Raw genomic sequence first — 14,356 nt, 5'->3', positions numbered from 1 at the left:
GAGACGCCCGTGTGTGCGATTGAGCGATACAGGCAAGAAAGGAGGAGGTGTACTGCACCAGAGCTCGGCTGCTTTGCTCCTCGCCTGGTCTCGGTAGCTGCGAATACCACATCATTCATGGTTGGGCGTTACCACAGACCTCTCCTGCGGCCTCTCCCTCGGCGTTCAGATGCGATCCCGGTGCTCTGCGTGGCGATGGGAGTCGCTACTTCTCCCTGTTCCCCTCCACGGAGTCCACATCCAACTTTTAAGATGATCCCTAACAGGATTAAAGTCCTCCACAAGCAGGCAGAGGCAAGCTATTCAGAAAAACAAGGTCATGCTGCATTTTTATTTTTTTTTTGGTAAGCACAGGAATCAACAAAGAGATGTTATATAACTTCTATTTATATCCCACTTGCTCACTAGCTGCAGGCACACACGAGTAGCTGAGGAGGGAATTTAATGAGCTCTCAGGGCTTGCTCACCTTCCAGAGCTGGTAGGAGCCAGCTTGTTTTTGAAGTGCGTCAGCAAATGAAACTGGTGGTGGGTGGGTGGTTTGGGTAGGTGGACTGACTTGTTGCTATGGTTTTCTTTAATTCCTCTGTCTCTCAAGAAGATCTTACACATTTTTTTTTTTTTCTTTTGGGGAGTCTGCAGACTTCCTTGTTTCTCACACCTACACACAGCTCGCTGGTTCACCAAGGAAGTGGGATTCGTGCTCCTGCCACACAGGAGCCTCGCACAGATTAGCTGTGTGACCCGCCGGTGCGTGCTCGCACATGCACGCAGGAGGAACTCAAATCAGGCTCCGTGCTGAAAGCAGGTCGGGCCCCCAAGTCTCCCACGCTGTGAGAGCCATCTGCTCCCTGCTCGGAGGGATTTAAACCCCGAACCGAAGTCACGTTCCTACCTGTAACTCCTCCAGCTGGCCTTGGCTTCCCTCTGCTCACCCGGCATCACCTCGCTGGCCGCAGGGCGCGGGGTCGGCCGTGTCTGTGAGGGGCTGACCTGTGCTTGGTGCTGGCTTTACTCCTCCCTGTGAAAGGACGAGACCGCATCAGGGTTTTGAGCGTTACAGTAGGAAAACGTGCAGGATATAAGGGCTCTTCCCGATGCGAGCGGTGCAATTCTCTTGCTGCTTTCATTTAATGCTTGTTGGGAAAGCCGAGTGCGTGCCCGGGTTGGTCTGTGCATCCTCACGTCGGGCTGTGCGTGCTCCTCGCCCGCTGCAAACCTCCTGCGTGCCCCGCGGCAGGCTCCAGCTAAGGGCGAGCCCTGCAGGATTGCACGTGGATGCCCGTGGCAGCAGGAGTTTGTCTTCCTTGTGGAAAATAGAGTGGAAGTCCCCCTCTGCTTTCAGGACAGAGTTTATTTTACAGTTTGCAAAACAAAACAAAAAAAAACACGCAGTCAATTGAGGTGTTCTGGCAGATTTTCCTTATGAGTTTGTTTCAAACTGTGAAGTATGTTCAGCCTGAATTATTTCAGCTGCCGTTTCAGTCGGCTCTGCAAGAGTAATGATATTCATCACTCGTGCCTGGGAATGATGGCTCCTTAGGGAACCGGGATGTATGGAAGATTTTGGGAAAAGAGGGGGGGTCATTTATATTAATAAATAAATAAAGGGGGAGGGGATGAGAAAGAAAAGTTAGGTTTTAAATTCTGCAGCGGAACCCCTCGTGATAAGTTTAGGCAGAACATAAAGGGTTGGTGTTTGTGCTTAATTTGGCGCCTGTGTTAGCGGTGCAGTTCCCCTTCTTCTTAAAATGTGGCTGCTTTGAAGTAGTCCTGCCGTAAGAAATGGTACGGGGGTGGCAAGCTCGTTCCGCAAACATGAAGCAGCACAGAAGTTTCGCATTAGTTCTTGCTGGCAGCCTGTCCGGGTAACCCAGGCAAGTTAACATCCCCGTCGTAATTTCTCTTTAGCGCTGGAATAAAATGTCCTGAACGCAAGCCAGAGAGCTGATCTTTCTCTCGTATCTGGAGGGACTTTCCTCTCTGAAATAGCCCTGACTCGCCGGGCTGATAGGACCTTTTCTGTTCGTTGACGTTAGAGAAACGGCTCGCTTGAATTTGTGCGAGGTGTTTGCTGGGGCTTTCCTGTATTTATTTGTAACCAAATATTTGTTTTCCTGGGGAGTTCTTTGGGACGGGTTGCGATGCTCGGGCAGGGCTCGACGGCCGTGGTGTGAAGCAGCTCCGGGAGCTGCGGAGGGTGTGGAGCAGAAACCGCTCCGTCCCCTGCGGGACGACGGCCAGCCCTGCTTGGGTTTTGCAGCCAAATGCTTTCCTAAAATCAGGCCAGCCTTCTTTCAGGAAGAAGCACGCATCTGAACAGATGTATCTGAAACCCAGCGTTTGCTGATAGCTTTAAATATTTCTCCCAACACGGCCACTCAGCGCGTCTCGTCCAGCCGTAGTCACTGAGGTGGGGAGGAAAGCCGGGCTGATGGGTGCCCAGCAATCCGGCCGGTGGGCCTCCCGGCAGGCGGCAAAGCCGCCGGTTGTGACCTGGGCGCAGATGCAGCCGCCAGGAACCTGTCCCAGGGGAAGGTGGCAGCGAGCTGGCAAAGGGATGAGCCTTGGGAAGGGAGAGCTAGAAACAAGCTGCCGTCAGCTGGCTGCTCGTCCCCATCGAGCGGTCCTGTGGTGTAATGAAGTAATAAGCGCAGAAAACTTAATGAATCCCGAATAAAAGGCCAACAAACAAGGTTGGAAAAAATATTCGGGTATTTTTTCAGTTTAGCAAAAGATAGGTAAACATCTAGTATTGCATGTAAACGCTCTGAAGAGGAAAAGATGCCAAGCTCCTGAGATAACCGTGGAAGAGAGGTGGTCTTTAAAAATAAATAAATAAATCAGTGACTGGAAATTGTGACATAGAGGAACTTAGGCACGCGTTTCTAACAGTGATTAACCACTACAGAGAGACATAGTTCACCATCTCTGATGCCTTCTAAAGAAAGGGGATGTTTTTCTTGAAAAGATGTGTTACTTAAACACAGCTTCAGGTTTGCTTACTGAGCAGGACCTCCGGGCTGGTGGTGCTCAGGGGTGGCCGGGACTGTAGCTAATCAATGCACGGAAATTTAAACTTCACCTCTAATTTATTTTCTGCTCAAATCAGTCACTGGTCTTTCAGCTTTGCTCCTGCAAAATGCACAGACCAGTGAAATAAAGTTGTAGAAAACATAATATATCAGTAAATAATCGCTGCTGGAGGTATTTACTTAATGTCCTTTTTTTCAAGCTCCAAGGCAGTGTGCTGGAGTTGAGAAGGTGTGAGGGGGATTTTCTGCTGCACGAGAGGTTTCTGGGTGGATTTCTCCAGGAGCAGGGTTGGGTGGTGGAGGGTGGAGGGAAGGAAGGAGACGTTACTGCACAGGTTTCCTGGTACTGGCTTTTATTGGTTGCTTTATTTTGGTAGCTTAACTGAGCACTGGATGTCAGGAGGAGGAATCGGGGTCCAACAGACCCCTTCTGCTGGTTGCAGACCAGCGAAGCTTGTGCTGGGTTCTTCTTTCCATCCCCTTGAAACAAACACGATAACGCTCAGGATACTGAATGCTTGTAAAAGGTGCAGCACACTGCTGCTTGCCCAGGGCTCCACGCCGGCACGGAAACAGCGCACCACAAAAATGCGTGTCCTCTGCCACCGGCAGGGCGTACAGCTTGCAGACCTTCACGCGAGGAGGTTTTCCCCTCGTGTTTCTGTGCAGTTCAGCAAAGCCCTTTCCATTGCCCCGGATGAAAGCTAAGCCATGAAGGTCTGAACGAGTTGTGTAGGTGGCTGTCGCTCCGTCTTTAAAAGCGTTTAAGAAGTCTTTGTGTGATGCCCTTACATACTGTGATCGGGCTGGCGTGTGAGAAGCTTCTGGATTTCGTGTGCGTGTTTTCTGAGTTTCTTTCATTCTGTGGCTCTGTAATTAATTGCAGTCACGTTATCTCTGATCCTTGCATCAGAGAAGTCTCGGCTCATTCAGTCGGCTGGTGGATGTGCTCTGGAGCTGTCTGCCTTTCATGGAGGTGCGGGCACTTGTGGAGCTGCGCTTGCTGAATCCAGCATTCATAAAACAAACCTCATGATCTCCTCTGTGCCATGTGATGTCTCGTGTTCAGCGGCAACGAGTGTCAGGGAAACCAAATAGTCGTACACTGCTCCGTCAGAGCAGAGAGCTGGTCCCCTGCCAGCTCCTCCAGTACAAAACTAGCTCATACCTTCACTTTCAGCATCCTCGGGTACCTCGCGCTGGAATAGCCAAGTGACTGTACAGGTGTGGAAGGGGCCGCGTTTCCCTTCCCTGGTCTCCGGTCGGTTTCCTGGAGGCCGCAAGTCCCAGCTTGCTGGCAGCCGAATTGGAGGAGCCAGCGTGAGCTGCTCTGCCCGGTACAGGTGAGGGCAGCGCTCTGTCGCGCAGGCAAAACACTTGGCTGCGGGGCCGGCAGGGATTTCCTAGGGAGCCCCCAAAGGAGGAGGTGAGGTTAAATGCTGCCGTATCAGCGGTACTTGAGGAGTGCCTTTCTCGAGCACGGTGTTCAGGTAGAGCTTTGCTGGACCTCGTGTCCCAAGTGCAGCACGCTTGCTCCTCCAGCGCTCTTGCCTGTGGCTACATGATGGGGTACAAGCCGGGATCCTGGCACACCGCAATCTAGAATGGCTGCTCCACTTCTGCGTTAAAAAAGGGAGATTTTCCCAGTTTTTGTTTTCAGGCTATATCTGAAAATAAGTTTAAGGATTTCTGCCATAATTAGCACCGCCAATTACCTGTTGGAGCACAGCTTGCAAGATCGCACCTCTTAAAGAACAGTGTCTTTGATAGCTGGCATGTGGTTGATTCATATGTGTGAAGGTGTTAGGCATCCTGACCCAAAGCGAAACAATCATTTTGTGACAACCATTGAACGTATGCACAGCACGCACAAGAACGCTTTACTGGAAACGTTCGTTTCATTTGTTTTTTCTCTGAAGTGCAGTGGAAAGTCAGTTAAGAAGCTCGAAAAGACGACCAAAATCAAGCCTGTCAGCAAGTAACAATTACTCGCATGCAAGGTATTTCTTCAGTGTGGTTCATTAGAATGGTTCACCACTGGTTCATCACAGGGAAAATCTTCCTGTACAGGCTCTTCAGATGTGCAGTCAGGTGACGGCAGTCACTAGCTTGAACTGCAAATCATGGTGTTTTTCAGAAAGCGGTTACCCTTTCTAGAACCGATGGTTTATGCTGGTCTGTCTGTAACATATTACTGTTACGTGCTTTGTTTAATACCGTGAAATTTCCAAGATGCAACTTAGATACCAACCCTTCCTCTGTTTGTGCTTACGGGCAGCAAGTAAGAGAGAACGAACCTGGGTTTGGTTACGGGTCAGCAGCTCAGGGAAACCACGTTATGGCATCGCTTGCTTGGGATTGCAGTGTGACAGGATCCTATCCATCATCTCTGGTCACATCAAAGGATCAGTGTAGAATAAATATATTACCTGGATAAGTAATCTGTCATTCAAAGGCTGTTTAGAGAGAAAACGTTAGAATTCTTGATATAAAATACTGGATTAGAGAATAATTCTGCAAATATTATTAAATGAACTGGGCACCCAAGTCACCTCTTGTCATGTCACAGGGCCCAGAAAAGTGTCTATGCTGCTCTAAGCCTGTTGGCAGGGTGCATCTCTTCCAGTGCTGCCTGCTAGTGAAAGTGCGCTTGGCCCTTGTGAGAGATCAGGTGAAACCTTTACTGCTTCCCACGTAGATCTTCGCGACCTGGATCGCTTCCACACATCTTCACATCTGGGATCCCCGTGTTTGCTCCGTGAATTTATTGTCCCTGTGGATGTCATTTGCAAGTATAACACCGTGTGTGTCCTGAAACTTCTCCTTCGCTTTTTTTTTCTTTTCTATTACTCATTTGCGGCTATCGGCAGGGTCAGAAGTTGGTGGCTCCCTGTTATTTGGTGGCTCCCTGTTGGTTCTAACCACTCGCTCTCCTCTAACTCCAAGCGTGCTGAATGCGAAGGTGTGAGGGGGATCTTCTGTTGTCAGAGGGCTTTCTGGTTGCGTTGTTTAGGAACAGAGTGGGTGATGGAGAAGAAAGGAAGGTGAAGTTACCGCATCGGTTTCCTGGTACCTGACGTTATCAATTGCTTTGCTCTGTGGTACTTTGACTATTTGAATGGGTGTCAGGAGAAAGGATCCGTGTGGGTGGCTTTGCAGACATGCGATGCTCGTGCAGGGTTCTTCTTTCCATCCTCTGATAATCGCTAGAACAAACAAACTCTTTAAAGTTTATCTGAGGTGCCTCGGGCAGGTAGAAAGTATTGCAGAGGTGGGAGGGATGTCTCACGTGAGTATTGACCAGCTTCTTTAAATAGTAGCACTCCTCCTCTGTCTGCAATCAAAGCAGCAACTTTTTTAGCGTTTCAAAGTCATTCAGCGGTGTCCTGACTGCAACAGCTTGGGAGTGATCAAAGGCAGGCGTCCGAGAGACAGGCTTGTGTGCTCTGCTTCTCACAAAAGCAGGCAGGATAGATTACTATTCCTGTTTTTCATATTTTTTTTCAATAAATCAGGTTTCATTCCTATTCATCATGTAAAGCTGTTGGATTGTGAGCCACTGCAGAATGCTAACTAATTTCATAATGCTCTGCATAAGGTGACCCACTTACAAGTTCATCCTTCAGTCATGTTTAAGCTCTGGTCCTGATTTACGGAACAGCGTATTGGTTTCATCAAGACTTGTCTGATCGCTTACTGCGTTGGCTCCTTTTTGACCTGTACGTGATTTGTATTCTCTTCAACTTTAGGGTCAGCTTTCTGTCTCTGTGCGCATATGGGCAGAAGAGCATTAATAAACCTTCCCAAAACTAGTCAGTGCTCTGAGCTCGTCTGTCACTTACAGGCATATTGGAGCAGGAATTAGAAGGGGTTTTAAGAAGTCTGCAGACAGGGCAATGGAAACTTAGCACGAAATATCCCTTGTTACATGTGCCCTGTTTGTACGGTTTTGGACTGTGATTAATATCGACTACTGCATATTATGAGTCATGGTCCCTTTGATTCAAGCTTGGGAAGGCAGGCTGCTACTTTCTCCTCTGTATTTTTTCATGTTGTTTTGTTTCTGAACAGAGAATCAAATTACAGATAATTCTTATGTCCTTACCTTACCTTTATTTGTTATACTTACGTTAATTCTGCTGTTGAGAGAAAAGTATGCCGCCTAAATGTATGAGGGCTAGCATGATTTATTGCACTTGCTTCTTTAAAAACACATTTGGAAGTAATTGATAAGGGAGCTACCATAGCTGAGACACTTTTTCTTCCTTAAAAATAAGGTTTGAGTTTCCATTTTTCTAGGTTTCAGTTTACTGAAAACTAATTAACTTTCCAGTCCTTCAGGATGTCACACGTTGCAGAAAGGTGAAATAATCTGTATTCAAACCTCTGTATGAAGATATTTATCCTGTTCCTCTCTCTTTTGTAGCATTCATTCTTCTGCCGACTAACAGAAGATAAGAAATCTGAGAAGTTCTTTAAGGTTTTTTATGATCGCATGAAAGTAGCACAGCAAGAAATCAAGGCTACTGTCACAGTCAACACTAGTGACTTAGGAAATAAAAAGAAAGATGAAGACTCAGACAGAGATGTACCGACAAGAAAAAAAGGTAATCCCCAGTTGTTCCCTTTCTAGAGTGACAAGGGAGTAAAACGCTGTTTTGAACTTATTTCAATTGATGCAATAATGCTCTGATCTCTGATCCCACAGAGCAAAGTTCAGAGATCAGTGGTGCCCTGGCTTGGGATTTCAAGAGCTTCATCCCCTCTTCATCCATTTGTGAGATTGTACTGTTGAAATGATGAAAAGTATTTCTGAGATGAGACTCTGCCACCTTGTCTCTCGTGACAAGCTGCCCAAATCCGATTCGTAGTAATGACCCTGGACTGTAGGTTGTGGTCAGTGCCTTCTCTAACAAAAAGTGGAGAAATGCTCATTTTCTTCTAGAGCAGGTCCTCTTATTATAACTCCTGCTAGTGCTAGATGTGTGTTCCCTAACCAATTAATATTGGAATTTGTAACTTTAATGTGGTTTGCGTAAAAGGTGTGAAGAGATGACGTGACATCCTTCTAAACGCGGGACCCTCACATGACACTAAACGTACTGACCAGAAAGAACTGCTGGTGAATAGCCGGCCTGCCTGTGGAACCGTAATGGGAAACGTGTGAATAGATTTTCTGGTCCCCTCCATTCAGTTTGCTCTGTTCTTATGTATTTCAGCGAGAGAGCCTATGACCCAAATTACAGAGGAAGTCCGGGATCAGTTACTGGAGGCCTCTGCAGCTACAAGAAAGGCTTACAGCACTTACCGGAGGGAAGCTGATTCTGATGACCATTATTCAGCTGGGGAAGGAGCACAGCCAGCAACAGACAAGAATAAAGATGAGCTGGAGATGAGTGCTGTGATCTCAATAATGCAACCCATCCTCCGTTTCTTGCAGCTGCTCTGTGAAAACCACAATCGGGATTTGCAGGTACAGTCTGATCGCTAAGCAAGCGTGCTCATGTAGCTTGTGTAGTTACTGCTGTCACATCAGTCTCTCTAATCCCCTCCCTTTCTATACAGATACATAAGTGACTGATTTCTTTGGCCTTTAAGGTAATCCAATAAAAGTATTTATAAGTTGCTGGACAAATACAAGTCCAGTTATCTCGCAGTCTTTTCAATGTATATAAAAGGTGGTGGGATCACCATTTGAAGTGGCTTTTTTAAACATACACCTAAAGCAAGCAGGTGTTCTGCTGTGAAGTTGTCGATCCTCTTTGAGAGGGGAAAGAAGAAAGCAGTGGGAAAATAGAGAGCGCTGAGACTTTGGTTCCAGCAGCCCTTAAGCATGTGCTTGCTTCTCAGTGAACAGCTTATTTCAGTGACACCCATCCACATGCACAGAATCGAGCGTGCTGGGATGACGTTAGGAAAGCCTTAGCTAGAGCTGAATCTGGAAAGGGACATGGAAGACGACAAAAGGGTTTCTATGTGAGCATCAGCAGCATAAGGAGGTTAGAGAGAGCCTGGGCTCGCCGGTGAATGGGGCAAGGGCCCTGGTGCTAAGAGACATGGAGAAGGCCAAGATGCTCAATGCCACCTTTACCTTGGTCTTTACTGGCAAGATTGATCTTCACAAACCCCAGGTCTCGGAGACCACAGGGGAATTTGGAGCTAAAAAGACTTAGCCTCCCTGGAGAATAATTAGGTTAGAAAACATGCAAACAAGATGGAATTGCACAGGTCCAGGGGTCCTGGTGGCACGCACCCACGAGTGCTGAGGGAGTTGCCTGATGTCACTGTGAGGCTGCCCTTGGTTGTCTTTGAAGAGTCATGGTGACCAGGGAAGGTTCTTGAGGGCTGGAAGAAAGCAAATGTCACTTCTGTCTTCAAGAAGGAAGACAGAAACTGTGCACAGGCTAATCAGGCTCACCTCGATCCCAGAGAAGACGATGCGATAACTAATCCTGGAAGCCACTTTCAAAGATAATAAGAGCAAGAAGGCGACTGGGAGTAGTTTTGGATTTATCATTGGAGAAGCTGATGAAATGCAGGATAGAGAAATAGGCATCAAAAACCCCACTGGCCAGTCCTGGGAAGCCTCCTGTTGCTGCCCCTGCTCTGAGCAGCCATGGGGCTAGGCAGAATCCAAAGGTCTCTGCCACCTTCGGTGGTCTGTGATGTTCTGTGATGTGTCTGTAGCATTCCAGTAGTGAGACTCATCTGATTTAGCACATGCCTCCACAGGAGATAAGATTCTTGCTTGCAAATGGACTGTAATTAACATGATTTTCGTTCAGCATAACCACTGCCGCTGGATTAGAATTGAACGTGAGGAGCTCGAGAGACACAGTACAATGCACTAAATGCCCTCATAAAGGAGGAATAATTGCCTTGATTGCATATTGTTGTACAGTATGCCAGAACTGTAAGACCCTGTGTGAATGCTTTTCAGACCTGCCAAATCACTTCCGCCGAACTTGAATGCCCTGCTGCTGGCAATATTTGAAATCAGAGCTGTATGTTAATGTTTCTGTGCTATGAACATGTAATTCTTCCAGCGTTTTATAGGTGCTGAGGTTACATACACCAGGCTTTCTCCTAATTTTTCGAAAACTGTTTGATCTTTGTTTTGTCAAACAATTTTCATGCCGTTAGCAATGTCGGAGACAAGTAGGACGCCAGTTTTGCGTGGCAGTAGTCCAAACCGCACGCACAGGATCCTTTCTTGCTGCTGTCTTTGGCTAGGCACTGAAAGCTATAGGAACAAAATTGAATTCAAGCCAATGCGAAAACTTGGCCTGAGCTATTCACCGTCCTGAACAATTAAATTCCCCGAGCATCTAGTAGCTGCATTCAGCTCTGGGAGAAAAAAGGTTAAAATAAAAGTAGAAAGAACTATTTTTCAAAAATAATCTTATTACTGCTTGCCTGCCTTGATGCTTGCCTTTCTCCTTCAGCACTGAAGCAGAGGTAGGAATGTATGGGGCTTCAAAACCTGTCTGCAGCTAGCAGGTTATAACGGAACCCCTATCAATATCGCCAATGGGTTCGCTTACTTAAAGGAATAAACAAGACTTGTTCTTTATTCTGGAAGCCGTACGTCGTCCCAGGTTACATAAGTGAGGCTTAAATTTGGGTGATTCCTCTTCACTTCTATTAGCGCAATTAGAGGTCTGTCGAACCAGGCATTTTACAAGCTGTTGCAAAACATCAGGCTGCTCGCAACTGCTAAAGGCGGGGAAATGCAAATCGCCTCTGTGAGAGCCTGGAAGGGGATGTGTTTAAGTGAGACAGAAGCCTTTGAAATGGCTCGCCAAGTTGCAATACCGTGCCTTTTGCATCACTCTTCTTCCTTCTGGACCAGCCTGTGCACGAGGCAAGGACCGGCCCTCCCACCCCGCCACACTTAAACACGCAGCTCCATTGCTACGCTTACTTCTCCCCATCAAGATCAAATTGTTAGTGCTTCAGTTCTTTTCTTATCGAGTGACTTATCTCTGCAAAATAAGATAAATATTGCAGTAATATGCTAGCAAGTTGTGCTAAGATGAAAGCTCTAAGCCAGTAGGCTAAATACTGCTTTTGTGCAAAAAAAGAATGAATTGACATAACTTTTCCTGTTGGTTTTTAATGTTTGTTTGTTTCTATTCCTAATCGCTGAAGGCACAGCGTAGGTTATAAAGAAGTAAAGCTTTGCCTGCTGCAGAGCAGTGATTCAATGATTTGGCTGGCAGGGCAGTACTACAGCATGCAGAGAATGAGCAGGTTTAGCTTGTCATGTTTTAGGCAGGAAGCCTGTCTGAGAATTAACTTTTAAAGACCAATATAGACCACAATATTCAGTGAAAAATGCCTTGCCGTACTTGATTGCTAGTAAAGAAAAATCTGATCACTTAAAAATCTCGCTGTACTGAGACTTGGCTCTTATTTGTGTTTTCTTTGCAAAGTTTTTTGCAGTCAGGGATCAGGTTTCTGCTAAAACAAAGGCCGTCCAATGACAACACCGAGGCTTGTGGGGGAATTACCGATGTAAATGGCAGAGCTCTTCCTTCCAAGGATTCTGTGCTCATCCGTGCTTGAACAAAGTGCGCTAGTGTTCTGCTAGTAGCCAGCTTTATTTTTATCCAACGTGTTTTCTCTAAAGGGTGCTCAGCTTTAGGCTGTGTACAGGGAAGCAAGTTCTCCGACAGCCCAACGTGCTGCTGAGGCATTAAGGACCCGCTGCAGGTGCTGCCTTCCCGAATGTGGCCGTGTCCAGTCGTGTGTCCCAGACGTGGGCAGGATGGCAGCATGAAACATCTCCAGCAGGTTGTTCGCAAAAGCAGGACTTTAATGACTGCCTTTGAGTGCACTTCATCCCCTTGGAAAGCGTTTCTCTCTCAAATGACCATACAGGATGCTTTAATTTAAGCAGTACGAGTGCTTTTTCCTGCTTTCTCCTCCTGATCCCACAAGCTGCATATTTTTCACGTTTAGCTGAATCTGCAGCCCCTTCGCTCTTTATTGTGAATGCAGGGTCTTGCAGGTGGTGCCTCAGGTTCATTCCCACCAGAAGTTACAGGAGGGCACTTCTGATATTAAGGGTTGTGTTCCCATGTCGTAGCCCTCGGGATGGTCTGGGTGGTAGGAAAGGACGAGCTGGGACTCCAGCAGGTTCCCTGGGGCAGTGTCTCCCAGCGCACAGGGACTTGTTTTCTGCCGTATTTTCCTTCACCTTGTTTAGCCATCTAATGTTGTCCTTTTGCCTCCTGTACCTCATTCCTCCTCTTCCCTTTGTTTTTATTGACTTTGGATCAACAAGTTCGGCTAGGTACTCTCAGAATTAATGCCATGCCACAGGAGCATTTTGTTTCCTAGATTTCGATATTATCCATGATTTTTGCTTTTTTTTTTCCCGGAGGGAAGGGAAGAGCTCTGCTTTCTGTAGCATCAACCTTTCTACTTTCTGACAAGTTAATCAAAAGTCAGGATATTAAATGAGCAATCAGTTGAAATGTGCTGAATCACTGTCACCTTTAGTCTGTATTCAGAGACAGCATTTTCCTTTTTTAGCTTAGCCTTCAATTGAATCTGGCAATTTCTCAGTCTGCTTGCCTTAAAAGACTTATTAGTCTGACGCAGCCACCAGAGGCAATCAGTTAGCAGCGCTCTGCTGCAGGCTGGTAGAAAAGACTTTGCTGGTTCCATAGTCCCATGCATTTTGCTCGTCAAAGGGTGGTTTTTTTTTTCCACCTTTAAAATGAAGTGTTTTGTAACCTGCTAGAATTGAGCCAGATAGGAGATCTCCTGCTGAAGCTTCTAGGAAAAGAAAGTGGTGGTGTCTGTCTGTTTTCACAGAGCACTGCTGGGAACATACTGACAAATAGCATCTGAGTCACTGGGAAATTGTTTTTCATTAATTGTCCCTCTTCGGGTTTGTTTTTTTTCTTTTTCCTCATTTGGAATACAGGAGAGGGGAAACACATTTAATCCATGCTGATAAGTCTGGTGTTGCATGAGAGGAGCTGCTCCTAATCAGCAGCTTCAAGCAGGGATTACAGTAATTATGTGGGAAGAAATGCAATTGAGAGAATTGCATTTAAAGACACTCTCCTTCAAGTCATGCAGCCAGGTGCCTCCTTGCCATGCAGGTGGGGCTGCTGTGAAGCCAAGGCCAGGGAACGGCATTTTCTGTCTGGGAGAAAGGTCTCAGGAGGAGTCTTCGGTGATCACCAGTAGTGAAATGTAGCACGTAGGGTAGAAAGAAAGCTTCCAGGCTTGGAGGAGCTTTCTGATCTGTAGTGAATTGCCTATTCTGTGTTGCTGCTTAGTGCTCTAATGGATGCACTCTGTTTATTACTTGTTGTCTTCTATAAAATTTGAAGCCAACAAGCTGCTCCGGAGAGCAGCACGTTGCAAGCAAGCCCTGGAAGAGTCTTAAATTGCTTGTCCAGGCTCCCTGTAATGAAGTTCCAGTGAAATTAGAGCAATATACCATGCAGTGCAATTGCGGGTTGATGAACTTAATAAAACGTTATGATCCAAACATCAATTTGTATGCCTCTTTCCTGTCCTCCCCCCTGCCCTGGCTGTGACACTCTCACTGCAGAATTTCCTACGCTGCCAGAACAACAAGACGAACTACAACCTGGTGTGCGAGACACTCCAGTTTCTGGACTGCATCTGTGGAAGCACAACTGGAGGACTTGGGCTTCTCGGTCTGTACATAAATGAGAAAAACGTAGCGCTGATCAACCAGACACTGGAAAGTTTGACCGAATACTGTCAGGGGCCATGCCACGAAAACCAGGTAACGTGTCTGTAGCTGGACAAAGCTCATCCCTGTCTCCCCGTGCCTGCAGCGTGTGCTCTGCTTGGCTCGGCTCTCAGCCTGCTCAACTTGTGTTGTCTTACACTGCTACTCACTTTGCTTGCCTGACAAAGGGATTTTGGTTTGGCTTTTTTTTTTTTCCTTATAAACTCACAACAGTCACCTACTCTTTCTTGGGGCCTCCCTCAAGGAGTTAAACCACTCCAGGCATCACTCGAAATTTTTCTGCTTTTGCTAGGATTTAAGCTGTTATATTAGACATGACAGACAGGGAGAGTGGGACATTTTTGTACTTAAAATCCGTTATAGTAAAATTGTCACTAAAACAAAGCCGTGTTGCCCATGGTAAATGAGCAATGTGGCCCCCAGCCAAGCGGGAGAAGCTGGAGCTCTGTGGCCTTGTTAATGAAGGCGATAACCCTGCGGGGGGGCTCGAGGCTCTTTTCAGATTTTGTCTTGTGGGTAGCCCCAGCTGCGTGTCGCTGCTGACCGCCTGTGCCAGCGCAGGGGATGTGGTGCTGGCTC

The 14,356-nt window shown here is 46.9% G+C and overlaps 1 protein-coding gene across 14 annotated transcripts in view; it reads left to right on the top strand.

Annotated features, from left to right (window-relative positions):
• ITPR1 (inositol 1,4,5-trisphosphate receptor type 1) overlaps positions 1-14,356 on the top strand; it is a 169,940-nt gene that overhangs the window by 116,789 nt on the left and 38,795 nt on the right. For all 14 annotated transcript variants that reach the window (XM_080605983.1, XM_080605984.1, XM_080605993.1 and 11 more), the window contains 3 exons: positions 7,460-7,640; positions 8,253-8,506; positions 13,610-13,810. In XM_080605983.1, the coding sequence (XP_080462109.1) occupies positions 7,460-7,640; positions 8,253-8,506; positions 13,610-13,810 (636 nt within the window). The remainder of the gene's footprint in view (positions 1-7,459; positions 7,641-8,252; positions 8,507-13,609; positions 13,811-14,356) is intronic.

Source organism: Anser brachyrhynchus (assembly GCF_964034855.1).
Source record: "Anser brachyrhynchus genome assembly, chromosome: 10".
Taxonomy (NCBI): Eukaryota; Metazoa; Chordata; class Aves; order Anseriformes; family Anatidae; genus Anser; species Anser brachyrhynchus.
Note: the sequence above shows the minus strand (reverse complement) of the source record. Positions and strands in the feature narration are given on the sequence as shown.